This window comes from Scyliorhinus torazame, chromosome 1 (assembly GCF_047496885.1).
Source record: "Scyliorhinus torazame isolate Kashiwa2021f chromosome 1, sScyTor2.1, whole genome shotgun sequence".
NCBI classification, from domain to species: domain Eukaryota; kingdom Metazoa; phylum Chordata; class Chondrichthyes; order Carcharhiniformes; family Scyliorhinidae; genus Scyliorhinus; species Scyliorhinus torazame.
Window position 1 is genome coordinate 148,216,247 of NC_092707.1, and position 20,271 is coordinate 148,236,517.

A 20,271-nucleotide genomic window follows, 5' to 3' on the forward strand; every position below is an offset into this window, starting at 1 on the left:
CGAGAAAGCATTTGATAGAGTGGAGTGGGATTATTTGTGGGAGGTGTTGAGGAGATTTGGTTTTGGAGAGGGGTATGTTAGATGGGTTGCAGCTGTTGTATAGGGCCCCGATGGCGAGCGTGGTCACGAATGGACGGGGATCTGCATATTTTCGGCTCCATAGAGGGACAAGGCAGGGATGCCCTCTGTCCCCATTATTGTTTGCACTGGCGATTAAGCCCCTGGCGATAGCGTTGAGGGGTTCCAAGAAGTGGAGGGGAGTACTTAGAGGAGGAGAAGAACACCGGGTATCTTTGTATGCGGACGATTTGCTACTATACGTGGCAGACCCGGAGGAGGGGATGCCAGAAATAATGCGGATACTTGGGGAGTTTGGGGATTTTTCAGGGTATAAATTGAACATGGGGAAAAGTGAGTTGTTTGTGGTGCATCCAGGGGAGCAGAGTAGAGAAATAGAGGACCTACCGTTGAGGAAGATAACAAGGGACTTTCGTTACCTGGGGATTCAGATAGCCAAGAATTGGGGCACATTGCATAGGTTAAATTTAACGCGGTTGGTGGAACAAATGGAGGAGGATTTCAAGAGATGGGATATGGTATCCCTCTCACTGGCAGGGAGGGTGCAGGCGGTTAAGATGATGGTCCTCCCGAGATTCCTCTTTGTGTTTCAGTGCCTCCCGGTGGTGATCACGAAGGCTTTTTTTAAAAGGATTGAAAAGAGCATCATGGGTTTTGTGTGGGCCGGGAAGACCCCGAGAGCGAGGAAGGGATTCTTACAGCATAGCAGGGATAGGGGGGGGGCTGGCACTACCGAGCCTAAGTGAGTATTATTGGGCCGCTAATATTTCAATGGTGAGTCAGTGGATGGGAGAGGAGGAGGGAGCGGCTTGGAAGAGATTAGAGAGGGCGTCCTGTAGGGGGACTAGCCTACAGGCTATGGTGACAGCCCCATTGCCGTTCTCACCGAGGAACTACACCACAAGCCCGGTGGTGGTGGCTACACTGAAGATTTGGGGACAGTGGAGACGGCATAGGGGAAAGACTGGAGCCTTGGGGGGGTCCCCGATAAGAAACAACCATAGGTTTGCCCCGGGGGGAATGGATGGGGGATATGGAATGTGGCAAAGAGCAGGAATAACGCAGCTGAAAGATCTGTTTGTGGATGGGAAGTTCGCGAGTCTGGGAGCGCTGACCGAGAAATATGGGTTGCCCCAAGGGAATGCTTTCAGGTATATGCAACTGAGGGCTTTTGCGAGGCAACAGGTGAGGGAATTCCCGCAGCTCCCGACGAATGAGGTGCAGAACAGAGTGATCTCAAAGACATGGGTGGGGGATGGTAATGTGTCAGATATATATAGGGAAATGAGGGACGAAGGGGAGACTATTGTAGATGAACTAAAAGGGAAATGGGAAGAAGAGCTGGGGGAGGAGATCGAGGAGGGGCTGTGGGCAGATGCCCTAAGCAGGGTAAACTCGTCGTCCTCGTGTGCCAGGCTAAGCCTGATTCAGTTTAAGGTATTACACAGGGTGCATATGACTGGAGCACGGCTCAGTAAATTTTTTGGGGTGGAGGATAGGTGTGCGAGGTGCTCGAGAAGCCCAGCGAATCATACCCATATGTTTTGGTCATGCCTGGCACTACAGGGGTTTTGGATGGGGGTGACAAAGGTGCTTTCAAAAGTAGTGGGGGCCCGGGTCGAACCAAGCTGGGTGTTAGCTATATTTGGGGTTGCACAAGAGCCGGGAGTGCAGGAGGGGAGAGAGGCCGATGTTTTGGCCTTTGCGTCCCTCGTAGCCCGGCGCAGGATATTGTTAATGTGGAAAGAAGCCAAGCCCCCGGGGGTGGAGACCTGGATAAATGACATGGCAGGGTTTATAAAGCTAGAGCGGATTAAGTTCGTTCTAAGGGGGTCGGCTCAAGGGTTCACCAGGCGGTGGCAACCGTTCGTCGAATACCTCGCAGAAAGATAGATGGAATGGAAAAAAGAAGGCAGCAGCAACAGCCCAGGATCGGGGGGGGGGGGGGGGGGAAGAGAGAGAGGAGGAACCAGAAGGACTCTCAGGGTTGTTAATATATACTGTATAATATGTATAGGTCGTTGCGACAGATAATTATATATTGGACTGTTAAATTATATTTTTGGAGAGTGTTACTTGTGATAAGGCAGTTGCCAATTAGGGTTAGTTTTCATTTTTGTTATTTATTATTTATTCATTTTTTGTTTATAAAATAGGTCATTGTTATTTGTGTTGTTATGATATTGTGTAAAGGATGCACAATGTACTGCGTTGGTTGACCAAAAATTTTCAATAAAATATTTATTTAAAAAAAAGATATATTTTCGAACAGAATTGCCATTTCATCTTGAATAGCAGCACAAAATGGGTACTATCCTGTAGGTTTATAAAATATTCAACTCCAGTGGAATCAGAGAAATCGACTATAGAGCAGGCCTGACAGATGTGACACCTCTTGTTTTGCGCTACTATTCAAAATTAATTCTACCCCACTTTGCCTAGGAACAATGAGAATCAAAACTTTTAAATATTATTTTCTTTTGACATTGATTAGGAATCTGAACTACTAATGCAAATCTAATTCACTGCAATTATACAGGAACTCAGTCAGTGTGGTTCACACACATATATCCAACTTACCACCTTGTTTCTGCTTTCCCGGTTGTTGCGTGAATCTGATAATGCTGCTGCCAGATTTGTTCCTGCTCAGCTCACGGCTAATGTGTGGGTAGCCAAAAGACGAGCACATTTTCAGAAATGAATCAGCTAAGGTGGGACCAAACCACATCATCATTCCAGTCTCCTGTGAAAACCATTTTAAATATTACTAGATAAGCTGTTCATAGTCCGGGGAGGACGTTGTTGCTTCACAGCGCCAGGAACCTCGGTTCGATTCCCGGCTTGGGTCACTGTCTGTGCGGAGTTTGCACATTCTCCCCGTGTCTGCATGGGTTTCCTTCGGGTGCTCTGTGATTTGTTATGTTGTAGGTGTAACATAAGCGGCTACCTTGTGGTGCAGTTGACAAAGGAAGGTTCAGACGTGGAGATAACTTCAACACGTTTATTAAACTATTTACACTTCTATTATTCGGGTTCGACACTACTGCTAATCCTACTATAGCTACCCAGACTGACTAACCAGTTGCTGCAATCCACGTGGTGGGTGTAATATTGAATCAACCCTGTGTCTGTACTCACTGACTGTCTCCACTGGAAAGAGGCAGATCATGTGTGTGGTGTCCTTTATATATGGGTTGGTGTAATGCCCACCTGTGGTCGTGTCACCTCCTTGTGTATCGCGAATGTCCATTGGATGCGTCCTATCTAACTTATCTATTGGTTGAGTGCATGTGTGTGATGTCACTGGTGCTCCATCTAGTGTCTAGCTAGCCTACATGTATTTACATTGATGCACATCACCACACTCTGGTTTCCTCCCACAAGTCCCGAAAGACGTGCTTGTTAGGTGAATTGGACATTCTGAATTCTCCTCGGTGTACCCAAACAGGCGCCGGAATGTGGCAACTAGGGAATTTTCACAGTAACTTTAAAAAAATAAATTTAGAGTACCCAATTATTATTTTTTTTCTCCAATTAAGGGGCAATTTAGCATGGCCAATCTGCCTTACCTGCACATCTTTGGGTTGTGGGGGTGAAACCCACGCAGACACGGGGAGAATGTGCGAACTCCACACAGACAGTGACCCAGAGCCGGGATTCGAACCCGGATCCTCAGCGCCGTAGGCAGCAATGCTAACCACTGTGCCGCGTGCCGCCCATTTTTCACAGTAACTTAATTGCAGTGTTAATGTAAGCCTACTTGTGACACTAATAAAGATTATTAAAGATTATTATTATTATTGTTAAACAACGATGTCTTGTATATCCCAGTTTGACTAAATATAAAATAAATTGCCTTGTTCATCATGGCTGGGGACTTCAACCAGGCCAACCTCAAAGGTGTACTGCCGAAATTCTACCAACACATCTCCTGTCCCACCAGGGGCCCCAACATCCTTGACCACTGCTACACAAACATCAAGGGTGGTCCCGATCCATCCCCAGAGTGTACTTCGGAAAATTGTACCACAAGATGGTGTTCCTTCCCCCGGCATACAAGCAGGAACTTTAAAAAATAAATAAATTGAGAGTACCTAATTTTTTTTTTCCAATTAAGGGGCAATTTAGCATGGCTAATCCACCTACCCTGCACATCTTTGGGTTTTGGAGGTAAGACCCACGCAGACATGGGGAGAATGTGCAAACTCCACACGGACAGTGACCTGGGCCGGGATCAAACCTGGGTCCTTGGCGCTGTGAGGCAGCAGTGCTAACCACCGTGCCGTCACTTTTAAGCAGAAATGTAAGTGGGAGAGTACAGTTAAGAAAATCGTGTGATGCAGGTCCGCGGAAGGCAACAGAAGAGCTCCTACGCTTGGAGTCAGTGGACTGAACCATGTGCAAGAACACAGTGGCCACCACCATCACAGACTTCATCATTAAATGCATATAAGATTGTATTAAAGAAGGTAGTACGTGTGTTCACCAACCGGAAACCATGGTTTAACCGGGAGATTCACTCACTACTGAAGGCCATGTCTGAGGCGTTCAAGACAGGTGACCCGGACCTATACAAGAAATCTAGGTACGACCTCTGCAAAGCGATCAGGGATGCCAATAGACAATACCGGACTAAGCTGGAGTCACAGACTGACGACACAGACTCAGTCTGTGGAAAGGCTTAAACAATATAACACACTTCAAAGCAAAGCTCAGTAGAATCTCTGGCAATGGAGCATCCTTCCTCAATGAATTCAATGCATTCTATGCTCTTTTCGAGCAGGAAACCAACAAACCGTTGTCAACTGCCCCAATAGCCCCAGACACACCCATACCTACCGTCACAGCCTCCAAAGTCAGATCGGCCTTCTTGAAAGTGAATCCAGGAAATTAACGAGTCCTGACAGAGTCCCTGGTCGTGCACTCAGATCCTGCGTGGACCACTCAACGGGTGTGTTCACTGACACCTTCAACCTCTCCCTACTCCGTTTTGAGGTTCCCACCTCCTTCAAGAAGACCACCATCATACCGGTGCCATAGAAGAATCAGGCAAAGTAGCCTTGACATCTATCATTATGAGGTGCTTCGAGAGGTTTGATGTGAGACACATCAATTCCATACTCCCAGAATGCCTTGATCTGCTTCAATTCGCATACCGCCTCAACCGGTCCACAGCAGACATTATCTCCCTAGCCCTATACTCATCCCTGGAGCATCTTGACAACAAGAATTTCTACGTCAGACTCCTATTCATTGATTACAGCTCCACCTTCAACACCATAATCCCAGCCTAGCTCATATCAAAACTCAAAAACCTAGGACTTGGCTCCTCCCTCTGCAACTGGATCCTTGGCCTCCTGACCCAGAGACCACAATCAGTAAGGATAAACAATTACACCTCCTCCATGATAGTCCTCAATACTGGGACCCCACAAGGTTACGTACTTAGCCCATGTGGCAAAATTCGACTTCAACTCCATCTACACATTTGCTGATGACACAACCATAGTTGGTTGGATCTCAAACAACGATGAGCCAGAATACAGGAGGGAGATAGAGAACCTGTGCAACGATAACAATCTCTCCCTCAATGTCAGCAGAACGAGCTGGTCATTGACGTCAGGAAGCAAAATAACGTACACACCCCTGTCTGCATTAATGGTGCCGAGGTAGAGATGGTTGATCGCTTCAAATTCCTAGGTGTACACATCACCAACAATCTGTCCTGGTCCACCCACATCGCCGCTACAATCAAGAAAGCACAACAGCGCCTATACGTCCTCAGGATACTAAGGAAATTCAGCATGTCCTCATTGACTCTTGCTGATTTCTACAGGTGCATTATAGAAAGCATCCTATCTGGCTTCATCACAGTCTGGTATGGCAACTGCTCAGCCCAAGACCGTAAGAAACTAGAGAGTGGTGAACACAGCACAGTCCATCACGTGAACCTGCCTCCCATCCATTGACTGATTACACCCCCTGCTGCCTTGGGAAAACGGGCAGCATGATCAAAGTCCCCTGCCACCCGGGTTATTCTCTCTTCCAACCTCTTCCATCAGGCAGAAGATACAACAGTCTGAGAACACGCACTAACAGATTCAAAAACAGCTTCTTCCCCGCTGTTACCAGACTCCTGAATGACCATCTTCTGGACTGAACTGATCTCTCCACGCATCTTCTCTACTGTGTAGCATTACACTCCGTATGCTTCACCCGATGTCTATGTTTATGTATTTACATTATGTATTTACTGTATGTCCTATGTTTTTTGATGTATGGAACAATCTGCCTGGAACAATACTTTTCACTGTACCTTGGTACATGTGACAATGAATCTAAATCTAAATTGGAGGCAACCTTGGAACAGGGAAGGGCTATTTGGCTCTCTGGTCTCTTCTGGGCACAGTCCATGTAGGACACTCAATCGAAGACTGCATCACCCTCGCCACCTTTGTAGACTCTCAATCCTGACCAAAACTATTAAGTGGAATTCTCCGTGCCAGAGACTAAGGATTGAAGCTGGGACTGAATCAGTGGTGTTCTACGACAGCAAAATTGGCGTTGTTCCCAGATCAATCCACCGACTGTTAAGGGGATAGCACCGGTGCAAAATGGAACACGACTGATTCCAATAAAAAATGGTGTCTGATTCGCCAGATTCGGGATTGACACTTCAGATACTGACAAGCTGCAACCGCATATAAACAATCCGCTCCCCACACACATTCATCCCAGCCAACAAGATGGCAGCAAGTCAGTGGCATCCCTGGGCTGTAGATCCCATTTGGGCTGGAGCACCCCATGCTGAGCTGGAGATCGTACTCAAAACAGTGGAGGAGAGGCGGGCCAACCTGTACCCCTTGATGGGGAGGCGGTTGCCACCCGCTGCCATTTGCAGAGTCTGGGCGCAGATGGGAGATGTCATAGAATCATAGAATTTACAGTGCAGGAGGAGGCCATTCGGCCTATCAAGTCTGCACCGGTCCTTGGAAAGAGCACCCCACTTAAGCCCATGTCTCCACCCTACCCCCATAACCCAGTTACCTCACCTAACATTTTTGGACACTAAGAGCAATTTAGTACGGCCAATCCACCTAACCTGCACATCTTCGGGCTGTGGGAGGAAACCGGAGCACCCGGAGGAAACCCAGGCTGTCACGGGGAGACCATGCAGATAGTGACCGAAGCCAGGAATCGAACCTGGAACCCAGGAGCTGTGAAGCAGCTGTGTTAACCACTGTGGATACTGTGCTTCCTCAGTGAGCAACGTGAGCATCGTCACCAGGACCGGCCAGCAGGAAGAAACTGCACGACCTCCTCAGGGCAGCCAGGGGGAGTAGGCAGCACAGTGCCCCTGGCATTAAACCCGTCCCACATACCCATAACCCCAACCCTACACCCCTACCCAGAAGGCCATCCGAACCCCCATCCTGCACCACCTGCTAGAACCCATACCGGCCACCATGACCGGGAGCCCTGGTCACAAAGGCCACCAGCTACCCACCCCTGTGCTGCCTGCATTGGCTGTCTGAAACTGTGCCTTTTTTTCTACCCCCCTCCCCCCAGGAGAAGGTGACACACAACCACCGAGAAGGGGAGAAAACTGGAGGGGGACCCCCAGACCAGTGGCCCCTCATCACAGCAGTCCAGCGGGCACTCTACCTGGCTGGTGGGTCTGGAGAGAGGGCAGTCGCCGGGGCAGAGGTCGGCATTGGGTGAGCAGGTACCCCCCACACCCACCACCACCCCTCCATCCCCTCCCACATCCACACCACCCCCACTGCCTAAACACTACTCCCCAACACTGCCCCCTCTACCACCGCACCACCCCCCATGCTGCCTCTCCACACCCACACTGTCCCCTCCACCACTCCCCCCTCCACCACCTCCCGCCACCCCAACCCACGGTCGAGTCATGCGTCTTGTCTCTTGCAGGATCACCTGCCGATGTGGGGGGCCCTTCTGTGGTGGCCCCCAACCCAAGGAGGAGAGCAGCGAGGTGGAAGACATGGACAGGGATGGGAGCCCTCGACCCACAGCCAGAGACAACCCGGAGCACCAATCCGGGGATGATACTGACTTCCCATCACAGCTGTCTCCAACACCCTCCACCAATCCAGAGACACTCATCTTGATTGGGTAATTTAGTGTGGAGGCTCCTGGGTCACTATCTGGTGCGCACTACACAAGGGGCCAGGAGGCAGAGGCTTCCGTCTGGATGGGTTTCGGGCTTCTGGAAATGTGGAGATGCAGTCTCAGACCCAGGGATTACATGAGGGGTTGGCAGCAATCATCCAGCACCTGCAGGTGCAATTGGAGGAGTCTCAACGCGTGCAGGAGAAGGAGGTGGTGCTGACCTGTGTGCCACAGGCTAACACTGCACGGCACAGGCATCTGTGATGGAGGCCTGGGGCAAAGGTTTCGGCCATTGGTCAGGATGTCCAAGGCCTGGGCCACTCTGTGCAGGCGGTGGCCAAGGCCCGGGACAGGGCTGCCCTCTCACATGCAGCCACCTGGACACTTCAGTGGCTCCAGAGTGTGGCCCAGTCATAGCAGGCCGTGGCTGAGGGTGGCAGGGGAATTGCCCATGTGTTGGCCAACATGGCACAGATCCAGAGGGAGGTGGCGCAGTCACTGGCTGATGTAGCACAGACCCAGAAGGTGGTGGCACAGTCGCACAGGGAGGTGGCCCACTCCCTGCTCCATGGCTGCGAGCATTGAGACCCTGGTCGGACTGAACGTTGGCCTCCAGGACTGGCAGCGGCAGGTGGTGGGGAGGCTTCAACGGATAGCTCCACTCAAAACCCCCCCCCATCCCATGGAGCAGCCCGGGGGCTATCGGGCACCTCGAGGGAGAAGGAGGCAATGGGGCACATGACGGTGACTCCCACAGTAGAGATGCCAGAACAGTACAGCGCCTCAGACTCGACCCCTCCTGTCCCTGGAGCATCTGGTGGGCAGCGGGCAGAACAGGGCAGCACCACTCCATCTGGGATGCCCGAGCAGCAGCCGGGCTCATTTAGACCTGATCAGCCCAGAAGATGGCAGCCAAAGGGGTCCCAGGTCATGAATCGCAACAGGCTGCCTCCACTCCTGATGTACCGCCTAGGGATCCACCTAGGCATAGCTTTAGGGCCTGTAAGGCCAGAAAAGTATACACCATCTAAGTTGACATGGGTGCAGGGCACATTATAGGGATAGAGGCTAGGGCACAAAGCTGTGTATATTTGTTCACATTAAACACCTGTGCACAACTGCCTTAGTGCTATGTCAGAAGGGTGTGAGGGATGGGCTGGCCGCAGGGGGAGGATGAGTGGACTTTGGGGGTGGGTTTGGCTGAGGGACCGCAGTTCTGCAACGCTCACCGCTCCATTATCCCACCCTCATCCCACTTTGCCATCGTCCCCACCTCTGGCACTTCAGGGATTCGATGGGAACATGTTGTGGAATGGGCAATGAAATTGACTGTGTGAAAACCATTCCAAAGGTTTCCCTACTTTAAAGGGATAACTTTTACCTTCATCTCACAGATCTTTAAACTTGGCATATGGACAGATTTTTAAAATGAATTTAGGAGTACAGATGAGAATACTTTCACTTTATCATGAGAACACTTTAATTTTTACATACTGTGACTGTTTAATGGATTTAAAGGTTGCAAATGGGGGGAGCAGCCAAGCTCCTTCACAGGGAAGACCCCCGACCTGAGCTCCTCCAGCCCAACACAGGACCCCCGATCCCCACTTTCCATGAAGGGTCCCACGCAGCACCTCAGCTGAAATTATTAGGAGGGTACTTACCACCTTACTACCCATCAGACAGCAAGGTACCAGGCTGCTACTGCCAAGCAATGGGGCCTGAAAGAGGGATGGAGGGGGGTGCTGAATGGGGCTACTGAGGGGAATGAGAGGCGGGTGCGATGGGTACTGAAGGGGGCAGAATGGGAGGGTACTGAGGGGGGCTGTGGCTGGAGTGGTGAGAGGTGAGGGGGTACTGAGGAGCAAGCTGAAGGGGGGCCCCTCGCCAGCGATTAGGGTGGTGGGGGGAATACCCTGCCAGTGACCTGGGGGGGGGGGGGTGGGGGGATAGGGGGGTGCCTGCCGCACCCATTTGAGATCAGAGCGCCAAATAAAAACAGTGCTCCAAGAGTGATTAGATCTCATCCCTCTCAGTTGCAGTGGATCCCTGTGTGCCATGGAATGACACAGTAAAGCCAGTTTAGTACATAATGGCCAGAATTCTCCATTTGGGAGACTAAGGGCGTGATTTAACTAAATGGGAGTAAAGTCCCATAGCGAGCACGTTCAGCCGTGTGTTTCCCGGCACTCATCACCAGTGGGACCGAGCATGGTGTCTAAATCACTGCCTGGCACAAACCTCGATTTTTGTATTACCTGTGATTCTCTGACCGATCACAATTCATGTTTCTGTCTGCGAGAAGTGGAGAATCCAGCCCAGTTTTTCCAAGTGCCAAAGCACGGCACATCAGGATCACTCCTAGTGCCAGCAGGAATCACACTGCTTTTCACATTGGTGGGAGCAGTTCTGGAGGAACCAGAAGAGCTGGGGGAGGGAACCTGTCCTTGGAGGAACAGCGAGCATGGCAGGGACAGAATCTGCTATCTTTCTCACACGTGCTTTCCCAATCACAACTCTGCATTATTTTCCCAGACTCACTAACAGTACTGCTTTAATTGTTCAGTCTCCCATTTGGAGGGAGGCATAGTTCAGAGATGGTGATGACGCTTCTCTCAATATTTTGAATTTTTCTCTCGGTCTTTGAATTTTCACAGATTATTTTGGGGCTCGAGGACGAATTCATCCTCTGCTCTGTGTATCTTGAGCCCTGCATAATGTCTCACAAGTCCCGAAAGATGTGCTTGTTGGGTGAATTGGACATTCTGAATTCTCCCTCAATGTACCTGAACAGGTGCCGGAGTGTGGCGACTAGGGGATTTTCACAGTAACTTCATTGCAGTGCGACTTCACAAGCCTACTTGTGACAATAATAAAGATTATTATTGTAATAGATATAAAACAATCTTTAAGGAGAAAGAATGATCGTGATGATTTGCTGAAGGAGCCAAAATTTTACAATGTAGGTACATTTACCATCTGATTCTCCTACAGTTATGTGAATTTGCCTCTCCACAGGGCACCTTGAGCCTTAAAGGGACAGGCCAGATTAGCAGCTCAACATCACTCCTGAGTTTAGAACCCATGATCATGGCAAAGTCAAAAGGTCAACTAATAACCCATAAAATGCGCCTGTATTTATAATACAAACCTTGAAGTAGGTGTGTTTATGTACAAGTAACATCACTTTATTAAAAACCTTTGACCATCTGGAATCTAAAGAGAATGAAATAGATTAAAGAAAGAACTGGATTTTTGTGGAGCATCTTGTCTTCTCTCAGCAATTAACACAATGAGGTAATTTAAACTTTGATCACCAAGCAATAATGAATCCGTCGTTGGGGTTGCTCCTCACCCAGCAATTAAAGTTCAAATCAACTACAATTAACAGTTATGTAATCATTTTATGCACAGGAAGATCCTGAAAATACCAACAAACTGGCACATCTGCCTTTGGTAAAGTTGCTTGGAAAAAGAATGTTGGCCTTCAGTGCTATCCGCAGGGCTCAGTTGTAGGGGAAATGAGAAAACCCAATTTAAAGGAGGTGCTATGAGTGCAGGTTAGTAATGTGGCAGATGGTCTCCAGAAAATAAAGGTGAGGGACAGAACAGGTGAATGTCTTTATGCACCAAGGAATTATAAAAGAGTAGGGAAATTTAACAGTGCAACAAATGTAAAAAGTATCTAAATGCACGAAACATTCAGGCCAAGCTTAATGAGTTAACGCCGTAAATAGAAACAAAAGGGTATGATTTGGTGGCGAATACTGAAGCATGGTTACAGGGAGACCAGGTTTGGGAGTTGAATATCCAAGGATACACAGCATTTCGGAAAGATAGACTGAAAGGAAAAGAAGATAGCGCAGCCCTGCTGGTGAGGAAAGGGATCAGTGCTGGAATGAGAAATGACATAAGCTCTGGAGATCAAGATGTGGAATCAGTCTGGGTAGAAATAAGAAATAGCAGAGGGAAAACATTGGGTGCCATGGTGGTGCAGTGGTTAGCACTGCTGCCTATGGCGTTGAGGGCCCGGGTTCAATCCTGGCCCCGGGTCACTGGCCGTATGGGGTTTGCACATTCTCCCGTGTCTGCGTGGGTCTCACCCCCACAACCCAAAGATCTGCAGGTTAGGTGGATTGGCCATGCTAAAACTGCCCCTTAATTGAAAATAAAATAAAATTGGATACTCTAAATTTAAAAAAAAGGCAAATGGAGAAAGTCCTTGGTAGGAGTAAGCGGAGGTCCCCAAATAGTAGTTCTACAGTGAGGCACAATATAAACCAGGAAATACTGGGGGCTTGTAAGAAAGGCACAGCAATAATCATGGGTGATTTTAATATGCACATCGACTGGGAGAATCAAATTGGCAAGCCTGGAGGCAGAGTTCATTGAATGTATTTTTTTTTTCTTTATAAATTTAGAGTACCCAATTTTTTTCCAATTAAGTGGCAATTTAGTGTGGCCAATCCACCTACCCTTTACATCTTTGGGTTGTGGGGTGAAACCCACGCAAATACGGGGAGAATGTGCAAACTCCACCCGGACAGTGACCCTGAGCCGGGATTGAACCTGGGACCTCGCGCCATGAGGCAGCAATGCTGCCCTCTCATTGAATGTGTTAGAGATTGTTTCTTGGAACAGTATGATGGGGAACCAACCAGGGAGGAGGCTATTCTGGATTTGGTATTGTGTAATGAAGAGGGATTAATTAATGACCTCATAGTTAAGGATCCTTTAGGGAGTAGTGACCATTGTATGGTAGAATTCAAAATTCAGTTTGGGGGTGAGAAAGTGGAGTCCCACACTTGCGTTCTGGAATTAAACAAAGGAAATTACATAGGCTTGAGGACAGATTTGGCCCAAGTAGAGTGGGCAGGAAGGCTAAATGTTGATGAGCAGTGGCAGTTGTTTAAGAAGATACTCAATTCCTCACAACAAAATATATCCCAGTGAGGAAGAAAGATGGCAAGAGCGTCCATGACTAAACAAGGAGGTCAAGGACTAAATTTTTAAAAATTAATTTTTTTAAATATACATTTAGATATCCAATGCATTTTGTTTTCCAATTAAGGGGCAATTTAGCGTGGCCAATCCACCTTTCCTGCACATCTTTTGGGTTCTGGGGGCGAAACCCATGCAAACACAGGGAGAATGTGAAAACTCCACATGGACAGTGACCCAAAGCCGGGATCGAACCTGGGACCTCAGCGCCGTGAGGCAACCGTGCGAACCAATTCCGCCAACCGTGCTGCCCTTAAGGACAAAAATTAAGGTATATCATATTGTAAAAGCCAATGGCAGGCTAGAAGATTGGGAAATTTCAAACTTTCAATGGGATACTAAAAAAGTATTAAAAAGAGCTAAGGTAAATTACAAAGGAAAACTAGTGCAAAATATCAAAAAGGATAGCAAAGGTTTCTAGAAGTACATAAAAAGGAAAGGGAACTGCTAAAGTGAATGTTGGTCTCTTAGAAGATGAAACCAGAGAGTTAAAAGTGGGGGAACTCAGAAATAGCAATGATGTTAAACTAATACCTTGGCTCAGTTTTCACAGTGGAGGACACTGGTACCATTACTACAGGAACAGGCAATTCAGAGGTAATAGAAAGGGAGGAACTTAGAACAATCAACATCAATAAGGAAGGGGCGGCACGATGGCACAGTGGTTAGCACTGCTGCCTCACGCAACGAGGACCTGGGTTCAATACTGGCTCCGGGTCACTGTTCGTGTGGAGTTTGCACATTCTCCCTGTCTGTGTCTGGGTCTCACCCCGACAACCCAAAGATGTGCAGGATAGGTGAATTGGCCACGCTAAATTGCCCCTTAATTGGAAAAGGAAATTGGGTAAAATTTATTTTAAAAAACATCAATAGGGAAACGATACTCAACAAACTATTGGGATTGAGGGCAGACAAGTCCTCCGGGCCTGATGGCCTACATCCTTGGGTGTTAAAGGAAGTTGTCTCCCTCATACACTGCGGGAAAGGATGTCCCGAAGCGTGGTACATTGGCGAGACCATGCAGACGCTGTGACAACGAATGAACATTGCGTGACAATCGCCAGGCAGGAATGTTCCCTTCCATTCGGGGAACACTTCAGCAGTCAAGGGCATTCAGCCTCTGATCTTCGGGTAAGCATTCTCCAAGGCAGCCTTCAGGATGCGCGACAACGCAAAATCGCCGAGCAGAAACTTATAGCCACGTTCCGCACACATGAGTAAGGCCTCAACCGGGACCTTGAATTCATGTTGCATTACATTCACCCCGCACCATCTGGCCTGGGTTTGCAAAATCCTACCAACTGTCCTGGTTTGAGACAATTCACACCTCTTTAACCTGGGGTTACCCCTATCTCTGGATCTGTAAAGACTTAATTACCTGCAAATGCTCGCATTCAAAGCATTGTCTTGCATCTTTGACTTTGTCTATATATATATGTTTCTGTAACATACCTCTTCATTCACCTGAGGAAGGAGCTGCGCTCCGAAAGCTAGTGATTTGAAACAAACCTGTTGGACTTTAACTTGGTGTTGTAAGACTTCTTACTGTGCTCACCCCAGTCCAACGCCAGCATTTCCACATCATGGTTAAAGGAAGTGGCAGCGGAGATTGGGGATCCATTGTTTAAAATATTCCAAAATTCCCTGGACATGGGAAAGGCTCCAATGGATTAGAAAAACGCTAACCCTTATTCAAAAAGGGAGGGAGGCAGAATGTGAGAAATTACAGACCAGTTAGTTTAACATCTGTTGTTGGGAAATTATTAGAATCAATTGTCAAGGAAGTAATATCAGGACATTTGGAAAGTTAAAACGTTATCCACCAGAGTCAGCATGGTTTTATGAAGGGCAAATCATGTTTGACTAATTTGCTAGGGTTCTTTAAAGATGTAATAAGCAAAGTCGATAATAGGGATCCTGTAGATGTGGCATATCTGGACTTCCAGAAGGCGTTTGATAAGATGACGCACAGAAGGTTAATTCACAAGGTTAGATCACATGGGATTCAGGGTAATGTATTAGCTTGGATAGAAGACTTCATCTGAATCATGCTGTGACCAGTGTCCTGGCGAATCGCATAACTAGGGTTCCAGATCTGGCTTTAAACTAAAGAGTGGGGGGGAGGGTTCAATTGCATGGAGAATTAGAAAATCAAAGTTACAGGAGAAGGTAGATGTGCAGGTTAACGACAAAGACTTTAAACTAGTTAAAGGGGCTGAGGGCTCAGAAGAGGTTAGTTAAGTTTCCAGAACACAAAATTGAACAGAGGGTATAGAAGGTGGCAGGAATCAAACTACAGGCAGAGCAAAAAAAGGGAACAATTATGAGAAGGGAGGTGGTCAATGCAGGACCTAAATGCACGCAGTATACGGAACAAGGTAAATGAGCTTGTTGCACACATTGAAATTGGCCGGTACGATGTTGTGGGAATCACAGAGACGTGGCGCAAGGAGATCAGAGCACATTTGGCAGATCCTGCTCGAAGCAGTTCTTTTGGTTCTTTTCTCCCATTTGTTGGGCAGATGTTTTGGTGGAAAAAGGTGTAGAAGCGGTGGAGGAAAGTAAAGCCCCATTGGTGGTATCGGTGGATGGATCCGCAGACCAGAAGGAAGGAGAGTTAAAGCAAGAGAATCTTCGTGCACCACAGGTGAAGATGGCGGAGGGTCGAAAGTCGGCCCTATCAGACCAATGGTCTATGGAGCAGCTGGTGGACTTCCTGAATGAGACTTTTAGCAAGCATAGGAGGGAAGCTCAGGAGGACCTGACTAAGGTGGTAGCACCGCTAAAAGCGGGGATCGATCGGGTGAAGCCGAGGTTGGAGACCCAGATTCAAAACATGGAGGAGACGGTGCGGGAGCACGAGGAGCAGCTTAACTCGCTGGTGGCCGAGAAAGTGGAGGATCTGGAGAATTATTCCCGGAGACAAAATTTAAGAATTGTTGAGAGGCTAGAGGGCATTGAGGGAACAGATGCTGACTCATATGTAACCAAAATGCTGGAGCGTGATGGGGGAAGAGGGCCTTTGACTGGCCCCTGGAGGTTGACCGGGCTCATAGGGCACTATGAGGAAGCCACAGGCGAATGAGCCGCCAAAGGCAATGGTGGTGAGGCTTCACAGGTTCCTTTACAAAGAGAAGATATTGCAGTGGGCTAGGCAGTCAAGGAAGTGGACCTGGGACGGTAATGAGCTCCGGGTATACCAAGACCTGGGTGGGGAACTGGCCAAGAGGAGAGCCGAGTTTAACCGAGTCAAGGCTGCCCTCTTTAAGAAGGGGGTGAACTTTGGGATGCCTCTGGGTGACTTACAATGGCCATGAGCATTATTTTGGGACACCAGAGGAAATAATGGAGTTTTTGAGAGACAATGAACTGGCAGGAGGGGGAGGTCAGTGAACTCTGGAGGAAGTGCGAGAAGATGTTGGTACTCTCTGCCCTTTTGCTTTATTGGGTTTTTTGGGGTTGTTGGTCAGGTGAGAACCTCTCTTCTTGGAGATGTTTTTTGGGCAGGGTGCTGTGGTGAGATGTTTGGGGAATGTGGAAGGTGAGTGCACCTTTTTCTTATTTAATTGTTATTCACGATATTGAAGTGTGCAAGCGGGGGTCGTGGAGTTAGTGGGAGGTAGGAGGTTTGGCACCATGGGCGGGAGCTGCGAGGCTAGCTGAATGGACTAGTTAATGGAAGCACAGCGGGGTGAGCAGGTGGTTGGTGTAGTAGAGGGGGATGGGAGTGTTGCTTTTTTTAAGGGGGTGCGCTGCTGACAAAGATGAGATTGCTGTGGCACAGTAAGAAAGGAGGTGGAAGGGCAGCATGTGGCAGAATGGTTAGCACTGGGACTACAGCGTTGAGGACCCGGGTTCGAATCCTGGCCCTGGGTCACTGTCCGTGTGGAGTTTGCACCATGTCTGCGTGGGTTTCACCCTAACAACCCAAAGATGTGCTGGTTAGGTGGATTGGCCATGCTAAATTGCCCCTTAATTGGAAAAAATAATTGGATACTCTAAATTTATTTTAAAAAAGGCGATGGTGACAGTGGACATCAGAAGGTGGGCCTGGGGGGCTGTGTGACGCGGGCTGGGGTCTGGCCCAAGAAGGGATATGGTTGATCGACAGGGGAGGGGCCCCCTGACCAGGTTGGTCATATGAAATGTGAGAGGGCTAAATGGGCAAGTCAAACAGTTGCGTGTGTTCAAGCATTTGAGGAGCTTGAAGGTGGATGTGGTCTTTCTGCAAGAAACGCATTTAAAGATTGGGGTCCAGATTTGGCGAAAGGAAGGGTGGGTCGGGCAAGTCTTCCATTCAGGTTAGATACAAAGATGTGGGAGGTGATAGTGCTGATAAACAAGCGGATAGTATTTGAGGTGGGGAGTATAATGGCAGATTCGGGAAGAAGGTATGTACGTGGTGGTGAGTGGGAAGCTGGAGGGACTACCTGTGGTCTAGGTGAATGTTTATGCCCCAAATTGGGACGATATTGAATTTGAGAGGTTTGGGAGACTGAGGGCGAAGGAATTTTTGTACTTTTTCCACGTGCACAGATGTATTCGCAGATCGATTATTTTGTAGTGGATAAGATGCTGCTGGCGGGAGTGTTTGATTCGGGATAATTGGTGATTGTGGTCTCTGATCATGCGCTGCACTGCGTGGACTTGCAAGCAGACTGGGGTAGGGAGGGGGGCAGCGTCCGCAGTGGAGGCTGGATGTTGGTTGCTAGCGGATGAGATGTGTGGGCGAGTGATGACCGGTATATGGAGCTGAATGATATGGGTGAAATCTCGGCCGCCACTCTATGGGAGGCGCTTAAAAGAGTAGTCAGGGGGGAGTTTATATTGATCCGGGCACAAAGGAACAAGGTGGAACGAGCAGAGACGGCAAGGCTGGTGGATGAGATTCTGCGAGTGGATAGGAGGTACTCAGAGGCCTGGAGGCAGGATTGTTGGAGGAGCGACAGAGGCTGCAGATGGAGTTCGGTTGGTGTCCACGGGGAAGGCAGTGGGGCACTTATGGAGGACCAGAGGGGCAGTGTACGGGTATGGGGAGAAGGCCACAACATCATAGTTCCAAGTACTATCAGTGCTCTAAATTAATCTGCCTTACCTGCTTTACTTCTGGCGTTGAAACAAATACCACTATGTTTGAGCAGACAGGGTGATGTTGTTGTTCTCTTATTTTTGTTCTCTATTTCTTCTTCAGTAATTACACCTTCTAAGCTAACACTCTGGTTCCCACCCCCCTGCCATACTAGTTTAAATCCTCCCGGGTTACTCCAGCAAACCTCCCAGCCAGGATATTGGTGCCCCGTGCTTCTTGTACAGGTCCCACCTGCCCCAGAAAAGATCCCAATGGTCCAGAAATCTGAAACCCTCCCTCCTAAACCCCCAGTTTAGCCACGTATTTAGCTGCACTATCCTTGTATTTCTAGCCTCACTGGCACGTGGCACAGGGAGTAATCCTGAGATTACAACCCTAGAGGTCCTCCTTTTTAGCTTATTGCCTAACTCCCTGAACTCCTTCTGCAGGACCTCGTCGCTCTTTCTGCCTATGTCGTTAGTACCTATGTGTACTATGATCTCTGGCTGTTCACCCTCCCCCTTCAGGATATCCTGTGTTCATTCAGAAACATCCTTGACCCTGGCACCAGGGAGGCAACATACCATCCTGGAGTGTCTTTCACGTCCACAGAAGCGCCTGTGCCCCTTACTATAGAGTCCTCTATAACTATCGCTCACCTGCACTTTGCCCTCTGAGCAACAGAGCCAGTTGTGGTGCCTCTGTTCTGGTTGCTGTTGTTTTCCCATGATAGCCCCCCCCCCCACAACTGTATCCAAAACAATATACTTGTTAGAGAGGGGGACAGCCAAAGGGGATTCCTGCACTTTCTAGCGGTCACCCATCTGTCTGCCTACACCTTGGGCGTGACCATGTCTCTATAACTCCTATCTATGATGCTTTCTGCCACCTGCATGCTCCTAAGTGCATCCAACTGCTGCTCCAACCGAACCACGTTGTCTGTGAGGAGCCGCCATTGGTTACACTTCCTGTATACGTAGTGGACCGGAACGCTAGAAGCGTCACGGATCTCCCACATCTCACAGTTAGAGCACTACAACCTGCTGAGTGACATTTAAGCACAAGTTAATTAATTTAAAATACTTATTAAATTATTAGATTCAGTTACAATTAACTATATGGTCCCTGGTGTTGGATTTCTACTGTAAAATTAAATGCAAAATACTAATCTCTGGCCTCAGGTTTAGTTACTCCTCTAGCTAATTAATTAGTTTTAATCACTTCTCAGTTTTCCCACCACAATTTGAAAACGCAGAGAGACACAGACCCAGACACAGAGTGCCACTTGCTGTGACAATATGTATATTGAAAGAATAATGAAGGGTTAACTATTTACTGTAACTGCACCCAATCACTAGATGATGATCGAGAGCATACAGGTGATCTCTTGATTCAGGGAGAAGGTTGTGAGGCGAGGTAGAGAATAGTCATGATATCAGGAGCTCTGTAATTAGAATCATAGTTTTAGTGAATCTATAATCTTTTATATCTTAGCAAGCAAGTCAAATCTATTTAGCTGTAGTGTAAATAAATTAGCTTTGTTCAAAACTTAGCTTAATGTTCTTTGTAAGACACTACACTTCAAAGCTATCCTCATTCAGAAAGCAAAGAACATCACACTTACCTTTGCAGACTGCACTCCGGATTTCCAGTGCACCCTAAATGCTGCCCCTCTGACAGTAGTGCCACTCAATGTGCAGTGGCCTCTCAGTGCTGCCCCTCTGACAGTGCTGTGCCCCCTCAGTGCTGCCCCTCTGACAGTGCTATGCCCCCTCAGTGCTGCCCCCTGACAGTACAGCGCCCCTCAATGTGCAATGGCCTCTCAGTGCTGCCCCTCTGACAGTGCTGTGTCCCCAGAGTGCTGCCACTCTTGACAGTGCAGTGCACACTCACTGCTGTCCCTCTGACAGTGCTGCCCCCTGACAGTACAGCGTCCCTCAATGTGCAGTGGCCTCTCAGTGCTGCCCCTCTGACAGTACAGCGCC

The 20,271-nt window shown here is 48.4% G+C and overlaps 1 protein-coding gene across 4 annotated transcripts in view; it reads right to left on the reverse strand.

Moving 5' to 3' along the window:
• The window catches only part of LOC140414681 (uncharacterized), an 86,989-nt gene that overhangs the window by 57,401 nt on the left and 9,317 nt on the right, over positions 1-20,271 (reverse strand). For all 4 annotated transcript variants that reach the window (XM_072500999.1, XM_072500997.1, XM_072500998.1 and 1 more), the window contains 2 exons: positions 11,369-11,433; positions 2,659-2,821 (listed from right to left, as the gene is read on the reverse strand). In XM_072500999.1, coding sequence (XP_072357100.1) covers positions 2,659-2,821; positions 11,369-11,433 — 228 coding nt within the window. The remainder of the gene's footprint in view (positions 1-2,658; positions 2,822-11,368; positions 11,434-20,271) is intronic.